This window comes from Solenopsis invicta, chromosome 16 (genome assembly GCF_016802725.1).
Source record: "Solenopsis invicta isolate M01_SB chromosome 16, UNIL_Sinv_3.0, whole genome shotgun sequence".
Lineage (NCBI taxonomy): Eukaryota > Metazoa > Arthropoda > Insecta > Hymenoptera > Formicidae > Solenopsis > Solenopsis invicta.
The window spans coordinates 18,149,164-18,164,518 of record NC_052679.1 but is presented as its reverse complement, the minus strand read 5'-3'; the positions used below and the strand labels follow the sequence as shown (position 1 = coordinate 18,164,518).

The following is a 15,355-nucleotide window of genomic DNA, read 5'->3' as shown; positions in this document are numbered from 1 at the left end:
ATAATCTCCCTTTACCACGATAATCTTTGCATCCGCGCGACCCAGCGAGAGGTGATTAAAACTCCGCGTTAACGAGGTACGCATATACATCGCTACATAACGAACGATAATAAATTCTCGCGTTTTAGTAACGAGCTCTCTGCGTTTTCTCGTAGAAGAAAAATGACGATGTCGACGTGAATTGTGCGTGCAGAGCCACGACTCGAGGCGAGGCGAGGTGAGGCGAGAAAGCGTGGTCCGCTGTCTGTCAATATTCCTCCGGATACTTGACTTGCATGCGAGTCGGGCGTGCACATAGATAAAACGCGCGGCACGTCCACCGGGCGGCTTTTGTCGCTTAACAAGGGTTGCAGTACATAAACGACGACGGCGACGACAACGGCGGGAGTTACGCGAATTTACTTGTGATCGCATAATGGGGGCTTCGAGGACACCGAGTCCTCTCTCTCTTTCTCTCTCTCTCCGGCATTCCCGAAGCTCAACTTCCTTTCCTCGACGTTACGGCGACGCAAATAACGTCCGCGACATCCGATATACGAGGTCGTTTAATCCCTTTAGCACTGAAATGGTTTTTCGGCATTATCCGCAACTAGGGACTATGTATGAGTCAGCAGAAACTTTGTTATAGATACCTCGAAATTTAATAGGACGCGTGGAGTCGTTACGAGCGCTAAAGGGATTACGAAAGATCAATAGTCGAGTAAAATTTCCTTCGAGATCGTCTATATAAACACACACAAAAAAAAATAGCAGTTGTCATTCTTCAACATCCAAATTTTATTCAAGTAAATGAAGTTTTCTTCCAATCCACAAGAATGTACGATTGCAGTCCGTGTCAGTACAATTCAGTTCGGAATTGTCAAGGGAATCGATCATCGGCCCTAAAAAGCTTAGGTATCTGATATTTTTCGTGGTATTAATCAAAGTGTCGTTCAACTTGAAAAATGCTGCGTCTACGATTCGCAGCGGTTTCCGCGGAAAAATGGACGAAAAATGGACGAAGTACCTCGATTTAAAGAGGTCACCTGCACGAGTGGATCGGTTCGTATCGGTAGAAAGGAACGACTGGTATTCCCCCGAACCGGTTGGTCGCGATAGGAAGACGGTAAAAATCGGTGAACAAGCGAGCTGGGGCCTGGTCTTTCTGGTCGACTGGGTTTTATCGCGACGCCCAGTGCATTCGTCCGCTCGATGACGTGTGTACGTGCGCGCGTGTGCGTGTGCGTGCGCGAAGTGTAACATGATACATGTAATGGCTTACACGCGTGCAGCGTCGAGATACGATTACGCTCGTGTACAGTAGGTTGGCGTGCACGCGTGTGCGTGCCATTGGCGTAACGCCGCCGTTTCCTGCACGCTCCGCGATACCTGCCGTAATGTCGGCCATAAAGGATAACGACGCATCCGTGGCGATTCGTGGCGAAACGCGCGGCACGCCTCGTTATAGCGATGGAAAACGAGAGCGGCGAAGAACATGGATTAATAAGCTGGTAAAACGGTATCGGAGTGCGCGCGGGGCGAACGGGATGGGGACGAGGGTGATTCAGGTTAGAGGGAAAAAAAACCCGTGCAGCTCGAGAAGATTATAGAGGACATAAAAGAGAACTAATGACTTCCTGGCGAGTAAGTGAGTTGATAAAATCTGTTGAAAATGATGGTCGAAAAAATAAACAGGTAAATTCTTGAAGTAAAATGCCCAACGTTTATGGATTCCGTATTCACCTGCCGCTAAAATTATCACATTTCATCAATAAGTTCTATCCGGAAATGATAATTATGCACATGCATAATATTGGTTTATCACTGCGTCCAATCGCATAGGTCAATCGCTCGACTTGTCTTAATTATTATCTCATAACCGATTCATGTGTCGCGTTATCGTTCCAGTTCGTGCATAATTTCTTAGTTGAAACGCAATTTGTCCTCTAACTCGCTCGTTATCGACATCGAGTGCGCCGAGATAATCCAGTTTTAGCCATATCTTGCGTTACTTGTTACATAATTAAGAGGGGATCTCGTTATCTACACTTTTGCGCACATGTGTCTGTCTCAGTGACATATTTTGGAACGCCTATGTTCTATGTTTTTATTCTATATGTTTGTGGAGAAATTGTAGAGAAAAATCGAATATTTTATTGTTGCTCCGTTATTAAATTAATTTCTCTGTTATATTAAATTATAATAAAAAAGGGAATGCATATACTTTTCGGAAAAATTTCAAACGTAATATTTTATTGAAAAATAAAACATATTAGGGAGAAAGGGAGAGAATTGTTTGCTCATTGTAATATTCAATTTAAATTATTATTGTAATGTAAAGGTAGAGTGTTACAAATATTTATACTTATATTGCTTTGTTTTGCTTCTGGGCATCGATAAAAAATGAATTCGCGCATGAAAAACTTCAATTATTGTGATGGTTAATATTAAATAATCCCATATAATAACGTGCATATTTTTCTTCGTTTTCAAAAATTTAATTGAATATGCAGAACAAAATTATCGAAAATTGGTATTTTAAAAGCCTCGTAAAAAGAGCGAAAATGAGAAAAAAGGATGGAAATGGAGAGCGAATCTCGGAGGACTCTGAACCGTGATAAATACGCCGCTGCTTGCGTTCGCGTACGTACACGCACACGCGTACGTCGTGCACACGCCACGCGGGGTTTCCGTGCAACCATTAATTAGATTAGCATGTGCCGGAAAAAGATGCTGTCCGCACGTAATGCGTCCACCTATATCCGTCGGCGGCGAATTGCTATTATCTCGACGTACGTTAATGGCATTATGGAATATCATCCGTCGTCGTCGTCTTCGTCGTTGCGCGGTCGTTTCTTTCTCTCTTTTTTTTCTATTTATATCTTGTGTGCGAGACTCGCGAGTGTAAAAATAAAACCGACTGATGCGACGATCTAATATACTGTATTATATTTTACCTTGCGGATTTCTCTTTCTTTCTCTCTTTCTCTCTCGATACTTATAGTATATTGAATTTTTGCTCGAAAGCGTGATTATATTTCCCTCGCCTTAATGTCGCAAAAAATAGTATACAGCTGATTAATGCAAATTGAACAATATTCCTTCCATTTCTTTTTCTACGAAGCTATCCTGTTTTTCGCGAAATATTTCGCAAAAATATATATATATATATATATATTGCAAATATATATTTGCAATCTTTTATCGGAGAAATTTTTAGAAAAATTTTGACAAAAATCATCGTTTATTGCAATTTTTTAGTATTTAAAAGTACGTATATCCCGATAATTAAATTTTCTTTTGATTTAATAAAATTGTATAATTCAATCTATAAAAATAATTAAATTTCGCTACTTTTTTCATTTCGTACTTAATCACGTCGCTCAATGGGCGAAAACTTCTTTTATTTTTAATTTGCTTGAAATTCACAAGTGCAAACACTCGGCATTCTGATGAAGAGAAAAAAAGACTTCAAATTCAAGAAACTTTCTCTATTCGAACACGTATCATACACGTACACGTGAATCGTACTTCAAAGTCTGCTGGCAGCACGTAAGAGCTCTTCTCTTCGCATATATACGTGATCGAGATGTTCTCGCGCACGCGCACGCGAGACACATAAGCGAGCATATAACGTTCGTGTGTATCTGCCGGAATGCAACGGCCTAGGTGAAATGCCTGGCCCCGTGCCAGAGACCTCAATTTGCAATAAAACACACACGAGCGAGAAAGAGAGACGAGAGGACAGAGGGAGAGAATACGAGAGGGTGGATTCTTCCGCACGGACGCGCACGCGGCGCGTTTTGCAGGTCGCACCCTTTTCTTTTATATAGAAATGCAAAATTGCAGCTAACAAAGGGCGACCTGTGTGCACGGCGAGGTATGCCGAATGAGTTTTTCACTGACATTAATTCAAGAAATTTCTCTTTATTCCGGCCATGACTTTGAGAATCCTCTATTCACACCGCCGCGCCGTCGCGCCGCTGGTGATGTAATCCCTTAGAGGATTAGGAAAGCCGGAGATTGAGCGATTAGTATCTGCTGCCGGCATTTCCGCCAGCGCCGCCAGCGTCATTGGCGATCTTATCGCAACTGGTTGCGACTGATATTATAATTGAAATGTGTATAGCTTTAATCATCAACGAGAATGAAATCACGTACTTTATGCGTATTAGATAACGTTGCAGGACGCCGTGAAGTTTTCTGGCGTAAGCGTCAGGATTTACGAAGCGATATTGCGGTACTCGTAGCGAAAAACAGATTATCAATCTTCCGAAGGCTACTTTCATATTTACGTCTGTTTGCATCGTGTGTTATGACCCGTGCAATCTTACGAGATGATCGCGTTTGGTATGCGAAGGAAGATTACAGTATGCCAAGCAGCGTTATATATCCCGGGGAGAGAGAGGAAACTTAAGGTGTAAAAAATTTCAGTAATTTAGCGAAGCACTCTCAAGACCTAACTTCATTTTTGCGGAAGTCTAGGATTTTATTAAGAGATGCCTGGAATACCCTGACACCGGGTTAATTTAGTCCGCATCTATTTTCGTCCCTTTTTTCATCGCTATGCAGTGCGGCGGTGTAACGTTACGCTACATTATCTCGCGGTCTAACTAATGTATGTAGCGCTTCTTCTCCACTTACTGTCTCGTGCAATTTTAACAACAAGCTCAAAGTTATTTATATTTACTCGACTGAAATTTCGAAGAAGAGCCAATGAATTTCGAGCTATCGAGGATAAGGTGCCTCCTCCCGTGTTAGCGAGGAAACCTCGCTGCTCGTTTAGACTTTATCCTTTCAGAACGTTCGTTTGTATTTAATTACAACGTCCCTCGAGAGTCCCGCGCCAAGGAGAACATTAGACTCCAGACTCGTCGTGGAATTTGTCGTTAAAATTTAGGTCGTCGTCTGCGCGCGTATACACGCGAGACATTCGCCCGTTCCGCGTTTATCTCGAAGCGCGTTCGCGTCCGCGTCCGTTTATCACCGCGGCAATAAACGTGGCAGTTAAACAAAGACGGTAACCCGCCTTGTCCGGGTCTGCCTCGTTCCTTCCGCGCTGTGCCAGTGACTTTACGAGCGGGGGACGAAGCGCCCGGGACTGACTGTTACGATTATCTGACTACGGCTATGTAGGTACCTACCGCACATAATGCAAGCAAGGACGAAGGGTGGCGAAAAACGACGACGACGAAAACGATGCGGGAAGAAGATAGAGATCTCTCGAGCCATCGAAACTCTATAAAGTCTGCGATTGGCTGCGCGACTTTATTCGTGGCGAAAGTCGTACGAAAAACATCACTTATGCGCCACTGATTGCTCGAGGAGACGTAGCAAATGGCTCTTATCCACGCCGTACGTACGAGATGTTCAGGTGTTATTTCTCTTGCGTTTCCACCGCATGGAACGCAGTACGACCCGAGCGCTCTTAATTCCTTACGTCCATATGTACTTTGGGTAAACGGATATTTGGCGCGAGCGTTTTCTGAAAGTATGGCAGGGCAGTCGTGATTTCCCTTAATTTCATTACATTACTTCTTGCTTGTTTATTACCGCTTTACGTATTATTATATATGGATGTGTATTTATTATTTTGACGAGTTAAACATTGTAATCGCACGAAAATCGATTCTGCCGCAGTGTATAATTATAGTTGAGCCGCAATGTCCGTGGCGTGCCTGTAATTTGCGTGATCGGTCGAGCTATAATAAATCGGTACAATCGTTTATTTTAATTCACAGTCAGCTGACTCCGAAAGAAAGCGTGGTAACATTTTCGCGTTGCACGCGAGGTATCAGCGTTCGATGCTCAATCTATCTTCGTTAAAAAACAGAATAACCTGTCACCGTTTACTTGACCCTCCGCAGACTAGTCTGGGTCACACTGACCCAGACGATTTATCTTAAATTCGAATATACATTAAAAAAATTAAGAAAAGAAACGTGTCTGCTCATATAATTATACAATCGTATTTCTAAATGTCAAAAGAATATACCAGAATTTTTTTTAGATTTTTTTTTTTAAGTCCACGAACTCCTTGAAAAACAACTTTTTTATCAGTAGCCAGGTAGTCTGACTAAGCAGTGAAAAATAGTTGTAATCTGCGGATAATTAAGTAGATCTCAATCTGCTTTTATTCCCCATGATTTATTTTCTTGTAAAACCTTATTAAAAGTCTATGAAGTTATTCCTATGGGCTTGAGTGTAACTGAACTAAATCTACGTTGTGCACATAATTTATCTTCATATACACTCCAACATTTTAATATTTGTATTAATCCTTGCATTCCGTAATTATGAGAAAAAAAGCAATTAATGTTTTTTTTGTTTTAGCCACGACCTGGAAGAAGGCCTCGAAGACGACCGGGAAACGCGGCGCAGTTACAGACAACCCCGAGGGTGCAAAGCCCGATATCGCAGCAGCTGGAAAAAGGTAAGTGACCTTCGAATTCTAATTTTTCTCTCGAAACGCCGATACACGCGAATTATGATATGCTGCTCACAATTTATGTCTCTTTTTAAACTACTTACTCGCGTAAGGGGGGGGGGGGATTTGATTGCCAGTAGATCTGTAAAACATGTATAGATCACAAAATATCGTGACAGTAATTGACTGTCATTTGCGAAAAAAAGTCAAATCAGAAATTCGCATTTAGTCAAACATCCATTTCCAAATATAACAGCATAAAGTAACTTTGTTATCCGTTTTAGCATCATTATTCATTTGAGAGAACCGTGCCAAGGAATTTTATGTCTGCAAATACTGCAATATCTGAAATGATTAAACCTCCACTAACGATTTCAAAGTTAAAAGAAACTTTTGGAGAAACTTGAGTCACTCGGCTTTAACGGATTTTTCCGTAAATGATAGTCAATTCCGAAAGCTCGAAACTTTTCCCTCACTCCACAACGACGACTGGAGACGATAATCGCGAGTGGCGTGCTATTTGAAATTGAGATTTAATGAGAACGCAAATGGAGAGAAACTCTCTCGTAGAGGAAGCACGGGAGAAGCTCGGTTGCCCGAAATTCATTAGTCGGTTCGCGGAATGTCTGGCCCCGCTAATTTCTCTCTGGGGCGGAAGTGGTGCGGTATTTGCGCGCTGATGAATACTGTTTTAATCGTGTTCCGAAGGCAGTGAACTTTCGTAGTTGCCGGACTCGCGCAACATCGGAGTTTCTCCGACTTCATCGGGCGCCGCCGCCGCGCGCCGATAAATCTTTTTAAGTCGATGAACGCGATCGGCCGGTCGGCCGATAGCCGGGCCAAGTCGGCACAATCGCGGCCGACGGCCGTTAATCGTTATCGGATAGTAAAAGCTTATCCGGCGCTTGGTTTCCGATAGCCGTTGCCACGGCACTACTCGACGTGATGCCATTCTTGCCCGCGTTTGTCCGGGGGAATCGTTTTAGCGATCGATCGTTCGAGCAATCTCGCCCTCGCCCTCGCGCGCGCGCGCGCGCTCGCGCTCTTGCTACGAACGAAAGGGTTCTGATTTAACAACGCGATCCCCGGCGTCTCGGGTATCATAATAAAAGCGCGATAAAACCGCTGTGATATCGTGCTCGCGTCGTGTCGTACATCGGCTAGCGCTCGTAAACATCGCGAGTTAGGGCGCAGGAAGTGCGTGAAAACCGATTGTTGCCACCAAGGCAAGTTATACCATTGCTGATATGAAACGGAATGAGACGTGTCATATCTGAAACTGTCGTAGCTTTTCAGTTTCCGTAGTTATATTTAGAAAGTGTTCTGAATTAAATGGAAAACATATGGTAGTGTACGCTCTTTAATTAATATGGACTCGATTTCTCTTTCATTAAAATCTTAGGATGTCAATAACTTTTCAGCCGCGAGCGATGATTGAAAATCACGAGTTGAAAGTCAAGTTTCTACAGTGCGATTAAAAAATAATCTTTTTTTGGTTTATTGATGAAGAAACATTTAACATGATAAAGAATCACAGACATGTTTTTACTAAAAATATAAATTTCCATTAAGAAATTTTAAAAATATTTTGAGTAGGTTTGAATAGATGATATGTATTTTTGTATTCGACGTATTCGGAGAAACGGATTGCATTATATATTTTGGGTAAAAAAGTATTAATCTAGAAAAGCATTAATCTAGTAACACGCGCGACAGTTGCCAAAGTGTCGCGCGGGACACACCCGTTACGTATACGAAATAGCATCGTCGATAAAGCGTCAGTTATCGGAGCCAATAACTATAACTCTCTCTCTCTCTCCGTGTCTCGTGCATCGACGCCAAGGCGGAAGAGCCTACGTGGTCGTGAGCTACCGCATAGCTGTGTCGACCCAGTGTCCAGGTCTTCGGCGTGGTCGATGAAGCGAGGTCAAACGGGGTCGTCGTCGCCCTCATCCTCGTCGTCGTTGTCGTCATCTTCGTTGTCGTCGATAGATGCGCACCGAATCGACCCGTGCGAAGGTCAGACAAACCGGTGACTCCTCGTCTCCTCTACGCCTCCGAGCGATTCGGCCGCGTTCATTCATGGACTCGGGAGGCTGCCAGAAACCGGGGCGTTATTTCGAGTGCGAGAGCCGACCGGCCGGCCGTACGGCACGCCGACCGAAAAAAGGGTGTAACACGATAGAGGGTGGGTAGGGCGAGATGATAGGCGAGATGGAAGAGACGGAGCGAGAAAAGGAACGACACGAGAAGACGGAACGGGTTACGGGAGAGGACGCGCGAGGGGAGAAGCGGAGCGAGAAGGAGCATATAGTCGTATATAGCCGAGGGACGAGGGAAATAAATGGTTCGAGGAACCGGCAGAAACCGGTCCGCGGACAAAAGACACGTTGCCGGCACCGCCTGAACCGCCATCGAGCAATTCGAAGGGTGAGAAGGAAGGAGGAGAAGAAAAAGGAGTCGTATGGGAGGAGCGCGAGACGCGAGAGGGTGAAAATGGAGGAAAGGCTGACTCAGGAGGAAGAAAAGAGACCTGGTGATTCCGATGGAAGAGGCCGGTAACCTCCCACCGGCTCTAAAGCCTATGTTACGCGATCCAAAATTCGCGATGGAATTTTACACGTCTTAAAATACGAAAAATATTTTTACCGCAATGCATGTGTCTATAAAATTGAAATTCAGTTTTTTTGCTCTTTCATAATATGTATGAACAGTTTGTACAAACAATTACATGCCAGATATGCGTGAAAAATTAACAAATTCGTGTAAAGAACAGTTTCGAAGTATCTAAAAATTTATTCAATATAGGTCTGGTAACAATTTTGTTGGATCGTCAAAATGAATAATGAAGGACATTCGAGCAATGTTGTAAAAAGTTTTAACATTTTAGCAATCAATTTGAGCGTTCTGCATAATTATTTTGTGGATCCAATAAAATTTTTTTCAGATCTCTTTCTAGCTAATTTTGATACCTCAAAAAAAAAACAGTTCTTTCCGTGTTGATTGTAGAACCACATGATTAATATGTTTAAATTAATATCATTTACTGCATATTTCTATACAGCAAGATTTTATTTTTATCTACTTATTTATAAGTATTAATAACAGACTTTGTCAAATGGGTCGTGTAAAATGGGCATAATGCAGGCCGAGGAACGAGAATTGCACGGTCTTCGTCCGCGGTGAATCCGCTTTAATTCTCAAGAGGCCGTTTCTTAGCTCCATTTCTTTAGGTTCCTCCGCGGCCTACCTCTCGTCTATTTATCTTCCTTTTTCTCGTTCTCTGGGTTACTCGAGCTCTCATTACGGGTGGTCGGTTTTTCGTTCTGTTCTCCTTCCTGATTTGCATCCATCAAGAGCCCGTCCCAATTTCAGTCGGTTACAGTTTCTTTCCACCTTTGATCGCGACATTGCTTTCGAGTGTTTGCGATATTTTTCGTTGAGATACAATTAGAAATATTTACTCTCTAAATTTTTTTTGATTGGAATCTCGCTCTAAAGAGCTCCTTTTTCAACACTGGTTGAATTTTCACTCTTTAGAGCGAGAGTCCACTCCAAAGAATTTAGAGAGAGTACGATACTTCAGAAATATCGACGACTAGTAATTGAAGATGGAGTGTCACAGCTGTGATACAGTCTTGTTAGCGTTTTTTTTTAAATATGGAATAAACTAATATTTTACATTAGAGAAATATTTGCGTTTTATATTGGATATTCTCAATGTCGGTATTTTGTGTACGATAACAATTTGTAGGCATTCGAAAAATATCAGCGGATTTAGTAATTTTGACATATAATATACTCGACACATTTTCACAATAGGTATCTATTAACGCACTGATTGGTAACTTCAATACTGCAAAATATCGATATTAATCGATATTAAATTTGATAATACGATGCAATGAATAGTAATACGATGGTTACATGCATCGCGTGATGAACTAATCGTGATTATGACGCCAGTTGATTTAACGTGAACGAATTAAATTCCAATTTAGAGAATCTACGTGAAATCGATTGCGTCAGAACGTTGCTATCGGGTTTTCGGTTAGCGCCACATTTTTAGTCCAAATTGAAAGATAACAGATTGTTGTCGATGAAGTTTGGAGCACCGGGAAAATATCCAGAAAAATATCAAATTCGAAATGGCTCGTGAATAATTCAAAAGTTTCGTCTGTCTTTTTGCACGATCATCGCGGCAAGTTTTTCACGATTTTGGAATAACACGACGTTTTCTGGCTTTACGAAACCAAATAAAATTATCTCCCATCGTCTCTCGGTGAATATTTCTGGAATCTCTAATCTCTTGCCGGTTATCTTTTTATAGTCTGAATTTAGGAAAATTAACGTCAAATTCTTCAAATAACTTTGGATCGAGCTCGTTAACAAGTTCTTGATTATTTAACAGAAGTCATGATTTAGCAAAACCTTAAAGTACTGATATAGCTAAACCTACTAATAATAAATACTGAACTTAACTATTTTCATCAGCCAACGCTTATTATTATTGTTTCATTATCCGGATGCATTATTTGTAGTTTTCGTCGATATTTTTATTTATTAACCTAATTGTGTAATTTTTATGAAATTCTTACACTCGATGCTATAAATCAGCTACAATTATTTAATGAGACTTATAGATTAAAAAACTTATCAATTGTTTAGATTTTATCTTTTTGATTTTACTTTTCCAATGTGAATTTTGGCAGCAAAAAAAATTGTTACTAAGATGCCATCTATTACCAAATACACTTGTATTATCAAAGTTTCATAATATTTTGATTTTTCGAGTTGGATGAGGACCTTTCCTTGTGAGACAATCTATTTTATACGTTTGCGTAATAATTAATCACATACTTTTAATAGATAATTCACTTTATATAAATTATCTTTACACCACACGTAAAAAAATCATCTTGAAAGTGTTAGGAAAGATCGATTTATGTGATGGTTCAGGGAACGCTCCCACGCCTCCCGCGAATGGAAAGATTCAGAGCCGATCTTTCTTTCCGCGAGTGCCAAAAATCAGAGATATCGCGCGGTTGGACCTTGTGGCGATAAAATAACGAGACCCCGCAGTTTTCTTTGAAGTGGCATTCTCGTGGTCGTCGGTATAATTCCTTACATCCTGGGCCCTCGTCGACATCCCGCTGCTCGTTTGGCATTTTTTTTTTTTTTTCACGAGGGCTATATACGTCGCAAAAATAAACGACTGGCGTAAGCGCGTGTCGGATGACACATTGCTGAAAATACAACCCTGAGCGGCTGCGCCGCACCAAGAGTGCTGATGTCTCACGGTAATTACGGCTGGAAAAATAAAAAGGGCGATGCAAAAGAGAAGACGGCGGCGCGGGGGGCTGTCAATGCGCGCGGCCCTTTATAGCTACGCCTATATTTGGACGGTTGCATATGTCAGCAGCTACATAATTTTGAACCGTGTCCATTGAACTGCCTCGGTCACCGCAAAAAGTTCTTTGTTGTAATTTTTATAAATTTATTTATAATTTTCCTTAATGTCAGTTGGCACATTTTTAACACAAAGACCGTTCAACAATTATTTAAAAATAAAAAAAGAAGAAACAATGGACGATAACAGGCTGATAATCTAGAGACTGTTACGTTTATAGATCGAGGCTTGTTAGGGATAATTTATGCATTATGCCAATTTTCTACGGTCACGGAAGCATTGGTCTTGCGAGCAATTTATGAACGAGACATTCTCGTCGCATTTATTCCTTTGAACGAGCTTCCCGGGCAGAGAGAGAGAGAGAGAGAGAGACGATGATAACGCGACATTCCTGCCATTTTATATATGCAATTACATTTTAATTATCTCTTGTATCGAACGTCGTTGCGGCAACTTGTAATATCGAAATTACTGGGTCGTTAAATGTTGCGCGGAACATTGTTAACTCGCCAGTTCAACAATACAGCATCCGAAGCGAATATGAATAATTCATTAGCAGGAGCGAAGGGCGGGAGGGGAGGGGGGAGGGGGGGGGAATGACACAGAGGTGGGGATTGGATTGTTATCGTTCCCGAGGTAAGGCAGAGCAGTGAAAGCGTTACGTCGCGCGGCATTTACATGGAAATTCCGTACGCATTTGGCGAAACGTGCCTTTCGCCCCGTCTCGTTTCGTTCCCGTTCCCGTTTCGAGAGACGCGGGCTTGCACGGCTGCGTATATAAAGGGCGACCCTTCGAACCAATTACGCGAGACCTCGTTGGCTTCGTTTCTCGGAAAATTACACCCCCGTACCTTACGCCGCGGCGTTCTTCTTCATTCCCGCCTTTCCATCCCCTTTGCTTTCCTCACCCTCCGCAGCGGCCCTTTTCGCTCTCGATATTTGTTCTGTCTCGATCGATCACCTCGCAGCCTGATACCTCATTCTGACTCCGCGTTACATTGTCAGATCGTTCTGACACCTTGAGGGAAGGACACGGAGGGGAATGGGGGGGTTCGGTGAATTTAGGAGCGTTGCAGCGACGAACAATGTGTACTAAATATTCAAGCATCTGCATCGACGTCTCGCCGTCGCCGTTGTCGCGCGATAGTTATAAACGGGAAAGCCATTGTGTCTCGTCGTGCGTTTTTAAAGAGCGCTGTTTATCCCGAGGCAGCTTTACGAGGAATGGAGACTCCGCTGTGAAATTCCAAATGCAATTACGCCTCGCGTGTATTTGCGACTGAGCCGGTAAATTAAATTTCACCGGCGCTGAAATAAAATGTTGATGAGAAGCGAAGGCTTTTTGGCCTTTCGATTGCATTTTTTCAAAGAGGTATCTTTCGTACGCGCGCTGCCACAGATGGATAATTGTATCAGATTATGCGAATGACGATATTATTTGGCGAAAAATGGACGGACAGGCGTGGGAAAATGTATGGACGCTTGTATATTTCAACGTTACCGGAATTGCTTTCCGGATTAGGCGATATATCGTTCCGGTATATCGTTGAATTCGCGGAATCGCGTCACGTACGGCGACATTGTAAGCAATCAATTCCACGTTCCTGCGAGAATAATTCATCACCGCGCTGTGTCTGTCGTCGATTCCTCTGGGTCGGTGTAACCGAAATCGTTTCCCAATGCACGTATCACTCTCTCCACCCCCCTTCCGCCCCTTCCTCTCTGTCTCTCTCCCTCTCACTCGTCAACTCGGCTTCACGCACGAACGCACCGCAAACGCGAGTTTCTATACTAATTATACGTGGATGCGCATAATGCTCAATGCACCTGATACCGATAATCATGCCGCCGCGAACGCGCCTGCCATTTCGAAGTTCTCGATGTACACATCAACGGATGGATACTCCCATAAGTCTTGCAGCGAACTTCCAGCGGACGAGACGGATACAATTGAAACGACCGACCGTGCGAGCGAGATGAAGACGGCTGATTAATCCTTCGTCGATCGCGATGCGTTCGTGGAATGAACGTGCGAGTAGAATCGCCATCGTTTGTCGCAAATTCATTCTCACCGCGTGATTCAAACTTTTCCAATTTCTTTTCCTCTTTTCCTCTTTTTTTTATTTTTTTTATTTTTTGCGTTAAAGCGATGACTGCGCTCGGTAATTGTCGGTTGAAAGGGATCGATTTTGCCTCACAGAGGAAACAATCGTAGTAACACGCTGATCGTTCCAATGCTTTCGCCGGACGCTAGCCGGGTGAATTCACGCACACGCCCTACGAACGGATAGGACCGACCGTAGGTGTGCCACGCACCGCACGTGCGAGAGTGCGGGCGTATATCGCGAACGAACGGCAAATTAAAGCATTGTCGGCAGCACGTGGGCGGTGTGTCGCGCTACGTAATGTATGCAGTATGCACCCAACATTATGCGCACTGCGCCGAACGAATGCACGCTGATACGGCGAGTTATCTGGCTTGTCCGTTGGCAGCCGACGCAAATGTAGTTCGAGAATACGCGGTCGGCGAAAGAGTATCGTTCATGCTCCACCGGAATATGAATCGAGGAATCCTGCATTATGTTAATGGATACGAGTAACGGGTGTACCAAAAGGTTAAACTACCGTACAAGTCATACGCGAAGATGTTAATTATAAAAATTGGGATGCAATATCGGATCGTTTAATAGAAAATTGAAAATTTACGATGTGTTTGTAAGTTATGGATTTTTTTTTATTGTCCCTTAGGATACAATATGAAGAATACTATAGTATTTTATTGGCCTAACCGTGAGTATCTTGCTTTTACTTTTATATCCATTTATTAATATAAGTGGTTCAGATAGTCTCTAAAAATTCATGAAGGTTTACGGAAAAAAATTTAGCATCAAATCAACAATTTATTTTTTCGTATACAATATAAAATATCTTGAAAGAATTTTATAATCTTAAAAAAATATAATTTATATTTTTTCAATATTAGCAAATTGTTTGTTTAAGATTATAAAGTCTTTCAAGAAGATTTGATATTCTTACTTATACATGAAACAATGAATTGTTGACTTGGTACTAATTTTTTGTGTGTACTTTTAAGTTTCTAAAAACAAACGTCTGTACTTAAAAAAAAAAAGAAAATGTAATTTAATTGCCTTTAAAACATTGAAAAGAAGTCTATTATAGATGGAAATCGGTTGGATACGGAAGTCTGAAGGATTATTATTAATCGGAGATTTTAAATACACTCAGTGGCCGTGCGACATCTCACAGAGAATGTTCAGCGGAATGTATGATATTATCAAATGCTACAACTGGTTCTTTCATTCTAATGAAATTACAATTGGCTCAAGCCGACTGTGTATGCACGAGGCACATTATATCCCCCATTTTCAATCTCGATAAATATGATTAATACCAATGGCTTATCCGCGCGACTCCATTTCCGCGTGGAATATCCGTCGTAAAATGCAACGTTGTATTCTCGCGCTCTTCCGCGTACGGCTTCGTACGTATAACGGGAGTGACACGTTAATTCTGTATTC

The 15,355-nt window shown here is 42.2% G+C and overlaps 1 protein-coding gene across 5 annotated transcripts in view; it reads left to right on the top strand.

Moving 5' to 3' along the window:
- LOC105207370 (probable JmjC domain-containing histone demethylation protein 2C) overlaps positions 1-15,355 on the top strand; it is a 301,096-nt gene that overhangs the window by 91,159 nt on the left and 194,582 nt on the right. For all 5 annotated transcript variants that reach the window (XM_039459078.1, XM_039459077.1, XM_026133722.2 and 2 more), the window contains exon 7: positions 6,313-6,412. In XM_039459078.1, coding sequence (XP_039315012.1) covers positions 6,313-6,412 — 100 coding nt within the window. The remainder of the gene's footprint in view (positions 1-6,312; positions 6,413-15,355) is intronic.